Consider the following 16,074-nt stretch of genomic DNA (forward strand, 5'->3'; position numbering starts at 1 on the left):
ATTTCATTCTCATCACTTGATGGATATCGCTTTCACAGTCAAGAATCAACGAAATGAAGAAAGGACTCCGGTAATTCATTATAGCAAGAAGCAAAAGAAATAAAGTACTTGACTAGCAGAAAAGTCGTGCGGCGAACTCAAACTTTATCAGTAATACATATTTTGGTATCGATAATACGTCATTTCCATGATACAGCAAAAACAAAAACGGCATACAAAGACAAATACTTTAAATTGAGCAGCTCAATGGTTTAAACAGATCAGCTACTCAAAGTTCATCTTCACCTGTTTTTCGGATATATTCGCAGAAGAAATAAACAACTTCATCAAGAGACGAATGATATATAGAACATGCATGTGATAACCTTAATTTTGCAGGGAAAATAAAAATTCATGTAAAAATTCTTGGTGACATATTATATATAAAGAATCAACAGGCTCAGAGTTACGTGAAAGGTTTAAATTGTCTGACATGATAAAATAAAAGAAACCGTCCCTTCAAATACTCCATATTAATAAAATACCTTTCAATCATAAGTACAGGCGTCCATAAAGTAAAACATTAGTTAGCTTACACTAATGACTGCACGCACTAACTGGAATGCTTAAATGTTACAGTTCAGCCTCGGTGCGGCTTAATTGAGGCCTTAATATTAGTTAAATCAAATATCTGTACACACAGAGCCTTCACTGGCGCTGTGCTACGAGCCGGCAGTGCGAGCGCCAGCCATTCAGACTTATAGCTTCACATCGTTAAAGTTTCAAAACGGGGACTGCAAAAATGCTCATAAATATGTGACGAGTTGGAATTAAATAGATTTTTTTTTAGAATTTGCGACTCACATTGAGTAACGTTAGTAGTGATTTGGTCGATAACCGCACACATAATTAGCTCAAAATTAGCCATCAGACGCTAATCAGGAACGTCAAGCGGCAACCAAATGAGGTAACGTAGACGAGGTTCGTTTAAACACATTCGATTGACAATTAATAGCAATTATCGGTCTTAGAGCTGCTCCTTGGAGATTTGATTGGAATTAGCATGATCCCTTCCAGCCTGATGGATAAAATAAAAATATAAGGAAGGAACTCAGGATAAAAATATAATAATAATAATGTGGGCAATATTGAAAAAGACTAGCGATTAAAATTACACACAGATACCGGAGATCATATGCTGGAAAACAGCCGTTGAAAGTAGAGTTTAGTCTCCGTTCATTGACTGATGACTGTCCATTAATATTATAAAAAAAGCTTAAGCATTATAAGAGAAATTTAAGTGCGCTAGTGTTCAATACATTTAGCATCTATTATTGCGGTGAAGGTGGAGCCATAGAACTCAACTTAAGTTTTACTGGAACACATAAACTTATAACTTAACAAGTTATGGCGAGTTACTGGACAGAGTATCGAGGGTTTACGGAGTGAGGGGACCGTGGTCAGCATGAGGGAAATAAAAAAAAAAACATCCTCGCCAAAATGTTTGCACGGCGAGAACTATTGCATCAAATTTAGCAGCACCAAGTCTGATGTTAATGCATGCAGCATCACTAGTAACACTACAATAACAAGGCAGAGATAATATTAACATTATTAACCGAACAGCTGATGGAGCTAGATGCAGGAATGCTGGGCATTACCGTAATTCATGCTGAGCGCAGATACCAGATATTGGTACTACTGACGTCTAAAACTTATTTGAGACTGAAAATGGCTACAAACAGTGACAGATTCTCCTATTTGAACATGATCCTAATTACTCCCACTAACAGGACCTGTACAGCCGACGATTAAACAAGATCAGAGTATGAGTACGCAGACATGAGATCAGTGAGTCTGGGAACCGTGAGAGTGTAAGGTAGGGTGAGCAGCTCGGTCATGGGGGGGGGCGTCCAGAGCAGCTCGGTCAGGTAGCGGGTGGGTCAGGGGACATGGGTGGGTCAGAGGGCCCAAGTAGGTCAGAGGGCGAAAGATGGGTCAGTTGGACCAGGTGAGTCTGGGGGGCAAAGATAGGTCAGGGGACGCGGGTGGGTCAGAGGGCGAAAGATGGGTCAGGGGACGCGGGTGGGTCTGGAGGCTTGGGTGGGTCAGGGGGCGCGGCTGACGAGCAGGCTGAGAGTGTCACCGTTGGGGGCCATGAGGGCGCTGAGCAGATGCGATGGTGCATTAGTCAGCGTCTCACCGTCAGCTTGCAGCAGCTTGTCACCTGCCGCCAGCGCTGCTGACGCTGGACCTCCAGGCTCTACTGACGTCACCACCACCACCTGAGTGAAGGCAACCACTCAATTTGCTTCAATTAGAACTTAATATACCAAAGCGGCAGCCAGCACAAGGATCAAGCAAGTCACACACGTAAGAAATAGAGCACTAAAGGTTGTGGCGACCTGTTGGACTACTAATGGAACCGAAATAAATTATAGCTTCCGATATGCATAAAAAAAGATGAAAAAGAATATTGCTCCGTAAAATTACCAGCAATTACAATGCACTTAAATATTACCAAAAGTTGAGACTTGTAATTTAATACAAGACGATGAGAGCTTACCTTCTCAGGCTCAGAGAGCAGGCCTATGGTGAACCCGGGCGCTGGCTGCTTCTCGATGATTACTGGGAACTGCTCAAGTAATGGAATATATGAAGCTTGGAAAAATGTTATGCATAGATGGGAATACAAAAATGTGGGGCAGATAAATACAAATAATTTATTATGGATATAATAAGAGAATGAGTCATGATGGAACTGGGAAGGTTCTCAAGCTATTATGGCTGTTTATCACCGGCTGAATAGTTTTGCAGCTATGCCTATGATCAAATAATGTCAATTCAAATTTTAGAACATAAAAACATGCGTACTTATAAAGTACGCATGCTAATGCATGGGTACTGTAAACCAATATCCTCTCAACATCGCTCTTATGTCTTTAAAGCATGCTTAGTTACACAAAAACATACTTACAAACTCTTATTCGTCAGTCTATTAATTGGGGGACTGGATCAATTTTACACCCATACAAAAATCCATTTGTAGACGTGTGTTGTTCAAAGTCAGACAAAAGAAGTAATTATCGTTCTTAAAGCAGTGCCTTATATGTTAGTTGAACTGATTAAAACACAGTAATACACTGTAAGAATATAACCTTACACGAGAATAACGCTATCGGTACGTACCGAGTCCTATGAAGACTTAATAAGCATAGAATTAAGTCACTGGCCTGTCTTTGCCCAGTTCAAAATAGAGCAATTATGATTTAAAAGCAAGCAAGAACAACAGGGGCACAGCAACATTCATGCGACAAGCCAACATCTAACAAAGTTAACATCAAATTCAATAAGACTTGAAGTTGTCAAGATGTTGTATTTCATTATTACATCTACTTAAATTCTTAGACAACCTCCCAGAATACATTGAAGTCGAAATATTATTTGTTCGGGAAGTTTGATTGCATTGCCGATTTACATAATTTGCTGGTAAATTTCATTACATTTTTTTCGGTTTCCACGGTTTCATGTGAGTAAACGAGCCTGAATTTCAATTTGAAATGAATATAACTGCAGCGGCGTGAAGCAAAAGCTTGAACAAAATTGCTTTGTCCACGCAAGAGTGCGTTTAATCAATGTTTGTTGACAGATCTGTACCAAAACGTTTACCGAAGGGAAGAACAAACAAGAATTAAATTAAAGATGAAATGCAGTTGAAAGCTCAGTGATAACAGGAAAAATTTGTGCAGAATAGAAGAAGGGCAATCCAAACTTATGTACAAATAGAAAAATGGACAGTTGCTACAATGATATTAACTGTTTCACAGCTGAAGACAGAAAAAAAACATGTTACCTTCACAATCAAAAGCAGATTACACGAATCAAACGTTACATCAAACTCACTCACTGGATGATAACTTTTTAGCTTGTCACGCATTCAAAATACACTCTGGATGCTACAAGGTGCAGGCGAGTAACACGTTTATGATACACTCTGGATGCTACTAGGTGCAGGCGAGTAACACGTTCCATGTGCTGTGCGTTACTAGGTGCAGATGTACAACACGTTTATAACACAGTCTGGGTGCTCCTAAATTAGGTGCAGATGTACAACACGTTTATAATACAGTCTGGGTGCTCCTAAATTAGGTGCTAGCGTGCAACTCATTGACGATACACTCAGGGTGTTTGATATTAGGTGCAGGTGACAGGTTAATAACATTGAACGGCCAGGTACCATTTGGCGTGATATTTGGAGGTCCGTCGCTGAGGGAGGTGGCCGCTCCACTGACGGGACAAAGACACGCGGCAATTACTGCACTGTGTTGTCACCATCAACCACCATCCAGCTTATTAAGCTTCTCATATTCAAGTAACTTTCAGTAGTAATTAAATTCTTACATGGAAAGAATTAAACTGAGATTTAGAACAATACAGGAAGTCTTTACTAGAATCTGCTTCATTAGGATCAAGTAAGTGAGTGACCGTGAAAACTCGAGTGCACATCAAAAATGAATATCGTTCAACAATATCAATTATGTTGAATACTTTCAAAAATCGTAGTTGCTTCGTAAGCTTATTCGAATATTTCGGCTTTGCATATAACTGCAAATGGAACTCTGGTCGTGGTTATAAAAAAAACGTCTGCAAGTTTATTGAGAACAGTTGTGAATGGAAGCTAGATTGCGAACTTTACTCAGACCGGGATCACCGGAAAAACCTAATTAAAATATCCAAGGAACAATTCATTTGAAAGTACGTTAGGGGCTATGACGAAAATTTTACACCGTAGAGTACTTTCAAAGCTCTAACAATAAGTACTATTAATTAAAAGTTGTACAAGCGAAGACCAGATGCAAATAATAAAGTTCAGGATCAGTTCCGCAGACACGACTTCTAGTGTCCATGGTGTCGACCCAATAAGTCGAGAAGTGGCAATAATAAATTAAGTTTGAGTTTAGATGAGCGATCAGCGTTAGCGGTGGAGAGCCCAGCCATCGGGGCTGTCTATAATAACTAGTTATTTTTCAATTTTAGTGAGTAAAGCTAACTTATTATTTCTATAATTGTATAAAAATTCAACATCATCTCTCTGTGAAAGGAATATGAAGGCGACGAGAATTTTGGGTCTCTCGATTGATCAAAAAACTCAAGACGAATACTATAAGACAAAAGACGCACGATGAAATTAAAAGAGAAATATCATGGAATGCTTAAAGAATGAGAAAAAATATCTCATAAAAAATGTGGGAAGTTATAAATTATATCTAATTCAAACAACAACAACAAATAAGAAAACGAATCCCATTGGAATGCTCCATGTTGAGGAAATACTCATGACAACAATCATGAGTATTAATGACAACCAAAATAACAGTTAATAATGAGATGTAATTAGTTGAACCCAAACTCCCAACAAAGTTAAGTAACTATTAAGATGCAAAGCAAAGTTCACATTATCACCACAGCGATGGACCGCCTGTAAACATGGTTAGAATACCAGCTGCCAACGAAGGTAAGGACATGTTGACATCAGCGGTGACATGTTGTTGATAAGCACGCATGATCACGGCTCAGCGACAGCCGAAATTGTCGGTATCAAAAGAATGGAACGAAAATAAATTAAAAAAATGAACTTGTGTAAGAAAAATTGATCAAAAGGAAGCAAGAATTGCAAGAGAAGCAGGGGATTTGGAAAGTTGTTAATATTGGGAAATTATCATTGAAATATACGTCACTAGTTAGCTTGCTGAAGGAAACCATGACGGTGAATTAACGAAGGCCGACACTAAACGGGGCAGAACAAGTCAGGAAGAAATGGGCAATAAACCAAACAAGGTAGCGGGCAGCTACAGCTGACATACCACGCGGGCATTCTGGTGGCTGCCGAACATCCAGCCCGAGCCCGGGGACCGAGCTTTGCTGGGTGGATGAGCTGACGGAGGACCCTGGTCTCCTGTGCTGGGGGGGCTTCTGGCCCCCCTCTGGCCTGTGGTGGGTCAAAGCTGAGCACAAGCAAACACCGCGAGCTCGGCCTTCCAAATTATTTCAACAATTTCCCATGGGGTTGAAATAACCTTTGAAAATTCAGACTTAAAAACAATCGCACAGCATGCAAGTTCGCGAAATCTTGTACATTTTTTATAGAAGTATGTGTACGTGGACCCTGGCACTACAAACACACAAGGGCTGTTCGCGCACGTCTCCGCGATGCCTGAAGTGCCGCGATATTCCAATTCAAAAGATTGAATTGAAAGCCATTTCATGACAGGTTATGGACTAATTATAAAGTGGTGATTATGAAAACGTACAATTTATGTGTGCTAAATAATTTGAATTTCTTTCCCCAGTCAAACAAAGAGTCAAATGGAGGTCGATATATGTTGACTAAAAAGGGGCATTTCTTCAACATCGTTCTTTAGTTCCGAAATTATTAACCGGATGCGCAATTCGAAATAATTATAATCTCTGAGACAGAATCCTTTAAGCAAGATAAAGGTATTTCGAATCGCTGAGATAATCCATCCCGAGCAACGCCGGGTTAACCTGCCGGTGTATCATAATTTAAGCTCATGTGTGAAGCACGCTGCGTAGCTAAAGTGAGTCGTTCACGTATGAAGTGAACGACTCACAGCTTTTAAAAGCTGCTTGTATACTTGGCACATTTGAGCTCTTAAGTGCTATACAAAGCCTGCAGCAAACGCAAATCAAGCAAAAATATAATTGAAGTCTTAAATAAATAACCATGACAAAAAAAACTTACTATTCGGTTCATGAGAATAACAAATGCTCGTGGACTTAAGTGCACACCTCAATCAAACCCCTTCCAACGTCTACGAAAACTCAAAAAAAAAAGACTAAAAGTAAGAGAGATAAACCACTGATCCCATTTTTTTTCTTACAAAGAAAAAAGAGAAATTTGCAAGATTATACAAACTATACAAGTTTCTTACTACAGGAAAGAGCGATAGATATGCAACTCAATAACCAAAATTTACAACATGCAATCTCTCTTAATATTCACAGGCAAACAATAACGACTCAAAGACACTACACTTGCGATGTATTAAGATTGAGTCGGCAAATTCGCCTTAAAATCATCGAACAGCTATTAATTTTCAGGCTGGATGGCTGTACCTGTTAGGGATCCTCGAACAAAATACGCAATATCGATTTCCATCAACTTTTTGATCACTAGTAGAATTATTATTTTAGTAACATCAATAATATTTCAAGAGCCACAAGGGTGTTAATTACGATTTTGTATACTCTTCCTAAATCCGAATTTGCGTTTAGGATTCATGAATGAAGAAAATTATTGTAGTCGTGGATTGCAATTTTTAGGAGAGATTCTGAAATCAGGGATGAAATCAGATGACATTCCCAGATCAGATGACATTCCCAGATCAGATGACATTCCCAGATCAGATGACATTGCTGCTATGTAATTCCCAGTAGGATTCGAAGGCTAACCTGACGCAGCGACAGGAGCTCCCATCTGAGGAATCCTCGAGGAGATCTTGGGCTGCTGGAGGCCGCTCGGTCGCTCTGCTGACGGCGGTGGGGGCGGCAAGCCCGAGGTGTTGATGGCCTCGTTTACGGGGGACAGCGGAGCACCCGTAACGCTGTAGCTCCTGAACAACAAGAATTTCATCAAAAACTGTCAACTAAAAGATCAGCAATAACACTATTTTCCAAAAGCGGAGAAATTTGTTCACACCAAAAAAATCATTAATGATAGTATTAAAGCTCGTTCATAAAAGCTCGTTCATCATCCTCAGCTCGTAATAATCTTTATTAAAATAAAACCTTCTTTGATGAAGATAGTGAGGTCAAGTAGAAGCATCATTTAATGATTAAAGTGAGATCCGACCGAATTAAGCCCACAGTACGATATTGTCGAGCAAAGAACGAGTCCTTTACGTGAGCTTCAAGAAATACTAGTAAGCCTTGGTGTTCATTACTGTAATTTCAGAGTGCGCGACATGTATGGAATAAACTAAATTGATTTAATTACAATGCGCCCTTGAATACACAATAGGAAATCAAAATGTACACTTATACGCAAACCTTCCACAATAGTAAAAGTGTAAAACATCAAAATTTCATTAGAATCAGAGCCAATAATGGTTCGACAAAAAACCCAACTCACCCAACACTGGGTATTCTACTGAGAGGAGCCGCTCTGTAGCCTGAGTCGAAGGATGAATTAGGAGAGAGAGGCAAGTGAGATTTGCTGCCACCGTTCGTAGCAATGCCAGATTTATCCACGTTAGCAGCGGTGCCACGAGCGTCCTTCAGCTTCGTGCCGCTGTTGGATCGAGTAAAGCCCGGCATCGGGATACCGGTGCCACTCCGAGTACCAGGCGTACCCGATATCTGGTGCTGGGAAGCTGCAGGAGGGGACATCGGATGGGGAGAAGCTGCAGGAGGGGATGTTGCAGAGGGAGAGTAAATGCGACTACCAGGAGCAGACGGAACATGAGGCCCTCGATTGCCATTGCTGAGGTGAACGTCTAAAACCGATGGAATACGCGATTCTTTATCGACAGGGAGACGGGAATCGGCGGGTGTATTTCTATACAAGTGCTGTTCACCTGATGATGAAGTATACGAAATATTAGATTTTGTACTGAGGCTGCTGTAACTCCGACCAGCAGACGCGTGAGACTGAATGCCCACAGCGCCTCCAAAGTTTCCTGGGTGAGCGATTTTAGAGCCATCATTCGCAGATTTTGCAATGTGGGGTGAATTATAAGACGGAATTCTGGAAGTGTCATTCGAGCCTCCAACTAACGTGGACGACGATTGTCTATTCGTGGGAATACGAGATGCCGATTGCTTGCCACGGCTGGCGCCGGATGAAACTGAGTATCCAGCGTTTGGTGGAGAAGTACAGTCGCCATATCGATGTGTACTTGTGTTACTCGGTATCTTGGAACCAATTACTGGAGCATAAGGGCTACTTGACACCGAACTGGCAAAGTGGTGCGCCGGCGAGTGAAGTTCACTGGAATGTGGAGATCTAGCAGTGTTGGCCGAGTCATATTCACTAGGAGGTCGGTTAGTATGATTAAGTCCTGTGGCTGCCGACACGGCACGAGTAGGAGGAGCTGGAGGAATGCCCAACGTGTTGCATGGCGCCGCCAAAGAACCTGGACGAGCAAGATATCCCGCGCGGTCACTCAGTACCCCGCTGTCAGCGAGACTGGCGAGGGCCAAGGACCCAGGGCGCGGCTGACAGGGCACCTGGCCTGAACGGTGCGGGGAGCCTATCACCGGCAATGTCGGAAGCTCTTCTGGAACTTCCCCAAGCTGCGAGGTGGTCCTACTACTGGACCAAGAACTACCGTCAATGTTTGTTGAAGCGGCGGTCGGGTCTTGAAGGGCTGAGCTAGATACAATGGCAGGAGATTTCAGGGGCAATTCATGGGGTGACATGGCAGGGTAGAGTGGCATTACAGAAGATGGAGAGGGAACCGTCTTGAACTGTGATGAGGGAGGATTAGCAGGCAAGTTCACGGTATAAGCTGACGAAGCTAGACCATGATGCACGTTAGGATTAACAATGTTTGGTTGCTGAGAGTGCGCAGGGGAGCCCTCATAACTAAGAGCAGGAGAAGCACGAGACAAGCTGCCGTGTCGGCTGCCTGAGTACTTCGGACTGACAGTCTCGGACGGCAGCGACGGAGTGGGCGAGATCAGCTCGCTGCTCTGGTCGCTCAGGTCTGCAGTAAATACAGTGAGAACTTCACTGAGATGGATAAATTACTGCTGTCCCGAATCGCGCAAAAGTAACTAGAGAAATTATTTAGCGTTACTAATGATGTAACTAATCAAGGCTATCACGAGAATTCGAAAATGAAATATAAAATCAAATAATATCGATATCATAATTATCATTAACTCATTCATCTCATCACAATTTTAACAAAAAGTATCTGTAACTCGCTCGGTGAGAACGCTCAATTTTAATTTTGAAGTGTCTTCTTTTCGTCACCCTAATTTGTAACTGAGATGTCTAAGCCACCTAAGGGTAAGAACTTATGCTAGACTCACCGCACTGAGAACTCGTCGGGTGAGAAGGTCTGCAGTAGCCGCTGTCTGTGCTGCTCTGATCTGCGGCATCCTCGGTGGCAGAGTTCTGAATACAGAAAATCTCTTATTTCACTTCGAGCAATAACGGCAAGAAGTAGATTTTTGTTTTGCACTGCTTAATTTAAATTTTGGAGGGAATTATCGATAAGAGATTATCTCATTGAAACTATAAATAATTAATTTTATGCCCGGTCTTTGTCAACTACGGCTATACCGGTAATATACACTAAGAATGCGGGTTTGATACTAGGTGCCAACAGCCGCAAACAGAGGAAGTCTTGAAATAATACCGATAAAACTGGGCCAAAGTTAGAAATTCTAAACCAAATTCCAACTAGCATTTGTGAATTGATGAACGACTTTATGTCTTTCATTCGCATTTTAAAGGATTTTATTCTTCAAAGCTATAAGTTATCATATATTATTCAGGAGACTACAATAGTTAATTCATGCCATTACATAGTGCGGTGAGAAAGCAACAACAATAGCACAAAATAACACCAGCAGCCCCGCGTCTTGCCTTGTAAGGAGCCTCAGCTACACGGTCTGCGAGCTCCAGGGCCTCGGCGAGCACGTCAGCCGTCGCGTCATCGTCGCTCATGTCATGACTCGGACTGGTCGTCACAGACGAGGCTTTAGATAGCGTGACGACCGAAGTCGAGGAGGTGGCGGTCACGGCCGATAAGCCAATTGACAAGGCAGCCTTTGAAGGAGACGAAGTAACGGGAGACGATAGCTCCGGAGTCGTGCTTGGAACCGAGGACGCAGTGACGCGATTATTCAGCGTTGACACGGGGGAACATGAGCCTCGGGCAGATGCAAGAGCCTGATTCGTATCCGCTGAAGTCTGCCATTGAAGAAAAAAGTTATATTACTCCAGTACTGATAAATAGCAAAGCTCATTCTAGGGGTAGGTTAAAAAAAGAAATTAAATGTCAATCAAGTATCACACAAATTAGAAACATTTGATGATATTTAGAAGTACAGTCCTTGGTGAGGAATTAAAGCCCTTGGCCTATATCCCTCCTATCACCCAAACTGAAAATGCTCGTTTTCAGCTCTCATGGTCAACCGAATGCACCATACAAAAAAAAACAGCGATTTTCAGCTCGACGAATACAGAAGAAAATCTAGTTGCAAATTAACAAAAGATGGCCGTGTTCGAATCAATATGAAACCATTCCACAATTATAACAATTATAACAGATCAAGTCTCTCACCTGTGATTGTATTGTAGTGCGACCCTCTTTGTGTTCTTCGTGCCCTGCCGCGGCCGGCACGAAGCCGTCTTTAGGGAAGGCAGAGGACGCGGCGGCGGTTGTCTCCATCACGCTGCTGGGGCTCTAGCAACCAAAACAAACATAAGAGTTTGCTGCCATCGTGCACTGGGTGCATAGACTGGGGCGTTTTGAAGCGAGTTAATTTGACGGTGTTTAGGAAGTTCTCGAGCATAGATCATAGTAAAGATATTTCACAAGTAATTCAATTCTATTGATGTTGACATCAATCACAAATTTCTGAGGGTGATACCAATCACTTATTACCTTTCATACGTAGTCACAAATAAAGTTCCGATTCGCACTAAATTTAATGTAAGTATCTTTAAAAAGTTAACTGTTATTGAGTCTTAAGTCAACTTAAGTTGAAAAACTGATAACTTATAATCGAAGTAATGTCGATGAAAGTACAATTTAGTAATTAATTACAATTTAATTACTAATTAGTACGATTTAATTTAGTACAAACTGTTGACAGTCGTTCTGTTGTTTCTCCCTAGCTCTTAATAACAAGTCATCAACTGAGGGACTCGGTATGAATAGAAATGAAATAGCAGAAGATGATTTATGTTGAATACGGAAGTGAGAGGCGAGGCATGAATCTGATTCTAGGCGTTCAGACAAGATCAATAGTTTGAACCTTCAAGTACAATTAAATAAATTCAGGCAATTCTTAACTAATATCCCAAACTAATGAATTTACCGTTTTATTAGCCGTCTTTACAACAGCATCGTTGATGTCCACAGAAGTCTGGAAAAAATTGTATTAGTATTAATGTACTTTCAATTTTAAAATCCACACAATCAAAGGCGAGCAGATTCTATCGTTTCTAAGACGTAACAATGCGATAGAAAACAGGGATCAAGGAGGAGTTTTCCGCCCAAGGGAGCAGGTTCCTAGCATGTACAACGGTTGTAAGCTTTGTTCAATTGATATACTTTCTTCTCCTATCCGCCTTCATTCTTCCTACCCGCAGTTTCTGTATCACAAACGGATTGTAAAAGATTTTAAAAGGGTGAAAATCCAGTAACAAACTTCTTCCAATTCATAATAAGTTTCGAAACCAAAAAGGAAGGGTCATTTTTTTCACTTCAAGATTAACCAAAACGGTAATTTAGTTAGTCTATAATTGACATCGATCTATTTAATGATTCTGAGCGATACTTTATCACAACACGAAGTTGTACACGTGAGACACGAGGTACCTTGTCAGCGACAGCAGCATGATACTGCGCCGTGACAGCTGAGCTCTCCTGCTGGCGTTGAGCAGACGGCGTGAGCACGCACGGCGCGCTCTTCCTCTTGTTGTCCTCCGCCAGGGCGCCAGGCTTTTTGGACGCCACGTCGGGGTCGTGGGAGGCTCGACGCCCCAGCACCACCTCCCCCTCAAGGGCCTTGCTGCCTGCAACCACCGACTTCGCATGCTTCGCAAGCGCGCGTAGCTCTGCAATCATCGTCCGAAGGTAAATGAAAATTTTCCGAAGTGAAACAAATTCTCGTAGCAAACAGAATACATACAACACATGAAGGAGAGTAAATCTCAGAGCAGAGAAAGTTAATACAATTGCATAACAGACCTAAAAAGAAGGTCATGCAACGGTTCCAAGTTCATTTATCACTGTTTAAAATTACGCTATGTTTGTCGCAGGACAAAAAAAAATGGATCTTAGCTGTTCTTCTAGTGCCCCCAACCGACTAAGACTACCGTATATTACCCATCCTTAACTTCTGCTACATTACTTTACTGAACAAACTTGCCCCAGTCTGGCGTTTGTTTGGACAGACCTTTAGGATAAGGCGTGGGGGCGCGTGATAACTTGGCCCCGGTCTTGAGTTCGTTTTCATCGAACGAGAACTTGATGAGGCTGCGAGCTCTGTGCTTCTCCTCCCACGTCGCCATGGGGAAAGGCTCTTCGTCCTTCTTCTTTTCAGATTCTGGAATAGAATTGTCTCATTAGGACATTGGTTAAATATCAATAGATTAAAAAGATTTATTAGCATGACATGAACTTGCGAAGAAAATAAAATTGGAAAATAACTCGAGATCCAAACGAGGAAGGGCATCATAATTCAACACTAGACTAACAGCCGCTTACCGAATTTCCCACATTATGTCTGACAGCAAACAGTACGTCAATTCCCCTTAAACATGATAATCAAAGGCATATTAGTTTCCCCACGACTCACCACAACACCAATAGGACTACCAACAAATGAACTGCCTCACCTGTCTCACGCTGGCTGGGATGCTGAGGTAACATGAAGCACGTCAGGACCTTCTGTCCCGTCGTAGGATCCGTCTCCGTCTGTAGCTGCACGCTCGGCTTGGCTTGGTTGTCTGATAACCACAGCGCACGCAACTGCAGACGAAACAAATCTGATATAGACACACTGAATCCTCTCACTTATAATACCAAAATTCATTTCAATTTAGCTAACCAGATCAGTACAAGCTAAGTTCAATTGGTGTTTGTGTGTATAGAACGGCGATCTTTCGAGTCTTGGAGGTTGACGAGACGATCCGAAAGGTGGATGAAGGAGCCCAGAGAGACAAAACTCAAAAGGGCGTCTATAATTTTAATTTGTACATGCTAAAAATCAAGTTTCGCCTGAAATAAATTTCTTAAGTTCAAAGATAATCTACCGGAAATAAGATTGACAGGAGCAAATAATCATAAATTCAACAGTAACTAAAATTATTTCATCCCTTTCAGTATGGGTGCAATCAAGAGAGTAAGCATCTTGCCTGATCTTTCCATTACTAGGAAAAAGAAACGATTCCTCAAAGAGATGCAACGTTGCGTCTCTATATAGGAGCGGTGCGAGTAGAAAATGTAAAACAATTCCTAATTTTTTAGGCTGCGTCATTGCTCAGTTTCATGACATATGTCTCAATTTCATCCATCACCTAAATTCTGTCGTATTCACTCCTTTAATGCACCATTATTATTATAATTGGACCTCACCTTGAGTTTAGAGAAAGACACAGGCAGGTTCCTGATGCTGTTGTCGCACACGTTCAGGACTCTGAGGGTGCTGAGGTGTCCAATTTCAGGAGGCAGCGCCTGCAGTTTGTTGGAGGCGAGTGTGAGTACGGCCAGACGACTGCAGGAGCCAAGCTCACTCGGCACTGACTCCAACATGTTGTCGTCTGCATGCAGAGTGTGCAGGCTACGGAGCAGGCCCACTGACGGTGGCAGTTCCTGTGCAGGGCGCAACAAATATGTTACAACCAAAAAAAAATCGACACAAGCTAACTGGACCACTAGAAAAAATTCTTACAATGAAAGTAAAATTTAATATCTATAGGTACCATTTCAACATTAAGTACTATCCTCAACTCAATTGTATTATAGTAACTTCCACGGTCTGCTGATGATTTTTTAGCTATCACAGAAAAAATTCAATGGTACATGAAGGTTAACGAAGTTTCATTGAGGCACAAACCTCGATATCATTTTTAGTGACGACGAGTTCGGTGAGGCGGCTGAGGCTGCCGATGTTGCTGGGCAGGCAAGACAAGGCATTGTCGTCCAGCCGCAGCACCTCGAGGCTGCTACACTCGCACAGAGTGTCCGGTATGGTCTGTGCACGGTATGAGCAATGAGAAACTTCTGATACATACATTATGCAGTCATCACTGAAGGAACGAACTCCACAGGAGCCATAGCATTTTCAACAGGCCATTCAAAAAATCTTAGGTAGTTGGAACGTGATTGATCAGAGGTGAATTTCGTTCAAAATGATTTAGCATTCATGTCTCCATCACCGCTTGATCAAGAATAAAAAATTCAAAACGTGCACAAATGTTAGGCAATTTCTTGTAATTCGCATCTTGATCTGACAATGAGAAGCCAATTTAATGTGTCTAAATCCGCAATTTTCATCTTAAACGCAGACAATCATCTTTGCAGACATTTGGTCATTTCTCTTGCAATGCTACTTGCTGCACAGACCTTGAGATGATTCTCTGAGAGGTGAAGATCTGTAAGTTTCTTGCAGTTTTGTATGTCATCAGGCAGGCTGTCGATTCTGTTGCTGGAGCCGTCGAGGTAGGTGAGCTCGCTCAGCTGGCCCAGGAAGGGCGCAATGCAGCGCACTTTGTTGCTGTCGAACCAAAGCTCCTGGAGACTCGCAAGCGAACCCACCACTTCCGGCTAACGAAAATGGAATTTATTGAAAAATAAATTAATTCTTCAGTTAAATTTTTCCAAATACATACATCTATCGTGTTTCTTCTTCAAACTTAAGCTGTGTGATGGATTGAAAGTACTCCAAGTTCAAGCAATAACTAACCAGCTGTGAGAACTCGTTGTTGCCAATGTCCAGAGTTCGTAGTTTGGTGAGCCTGGCAAGACTTTTAGGCAGTGTATTAAGTTGGTTCTCTCGCAGCTCCAGCACCTCCAAGCTCACCAGCCGACCAAAGTTCGCAGGTAAGAACTCCTGAATGATCACGATAGTAATCATCAATAAAAATTACGAAATTATACCAAGAAATTCTACGAAAGTCTTCTATGAATAAAATTAGCATAACTTACTAAGTATTAAGCACTTTAATGCTTATAGAAAGTAACAAAGGAATTAAAGAATGAATAGCACGAATCATATTAAATGTATCACCATAGGAAAACCGATTTAAAAAGACCACTATTCAATTATGTCAAGTCTAGGCGTTCTTCCACTATTGGTTAGTCAATTACCCCCCGAAAATAAAATTCC

At 41.7% G+C, this 16,074-nt stretch overlaps 1 protein-coding gene across 3 annotated transcripts in view; it reads right to left on the reverse strand.

Annotated features, from left to right (window-relative positions):
* Positions 1–396: 396 nt before the first annotated feature.
* LOC108672186 (putative GPI-anchored protein pfl2) overlaps positions 397–16,074 on the reverse strand; it is a 34,637-nt gene continuing 18,959 nt past the window's right edge. Inside the window, exons 6-21 of one of the 3 annotated variants that reach the window (XM_018159822.2) lie at positions 15,652–15,798; positions 15,312–15,512; positions 14,803–14,940; positions 14,322–14,558; positions 13,583–13,715; positions 13,141–13,290; positions 12,561–12,799; positions 12,058–12,105; positions 11,298–11,420; positions 10,598–10,924; positions 10,039–10,123; positions 8,132–9,707; positions 7,453–7,613; positions 5,844–5,968; positions 2,546–2,614; positions 397–2,264 (exon numbers count right to left, since the gene is read on the reverse strand). In XM_018159822.2, the coding sequence (XP_018015311.1) occupies positions 2,088–2,264; positions 2,546–2,614; positions 5,844–5,968; positions 7,453–7,613; positions 8,132–9,707; positions 10,039–10,123; positions 10,598–10,924; positions 11,298–11,420; positions 12,058–12,105; positions 12,561–12,799; positions 13,141–13,290; positions 13,583–13,715; positions 14,322–14,558; positions 14,803–14,940; positions 15,312–15,512; positions 15,652–15,798 (3,936 nt within the window). In that variant the 3' untranslated portion in view covers positions 397–2,087. Of the gene's footprint in view, positions 2,265–2,545; positions 2,615–4,216; positions 4,267–5,843; positions 5,969–7,452; positions 7,614–8,131; positions 9,708–10,038; positions 10,124–10,597; positions 10,925–11,297; positions 11,421–12,057; positions 12,106–12,560; positions 12,800–13,140; positions 13,291–13,582; positions 13,716–14,321; positions 14,559–14,802; positions 14,941–15,311; positions 15,513–15,651; positions 15,799–16,074 lie in introns of those variants that run through there. The other 2 variants (XM_018159829.2, XM_018159836.2) reach the window with 2 other exon arrangements.

Source organism: Hyalella azteca, unplaced genomic scaffold (assembly GCF_000764305.2).
Source record: "Hyalella azteca isolate HAZT.00-mixed unplaced genomic scaffold, Hazt_2.0.2 contig12358, whole genome shotgun sequence".
NCBI classification, from domain to species: Eukaryota; Metazoa; Arthropoda; class Malacostraca; order Amphipoda; family Hyalellidae; genus Hyalella; species Hyalella azteca.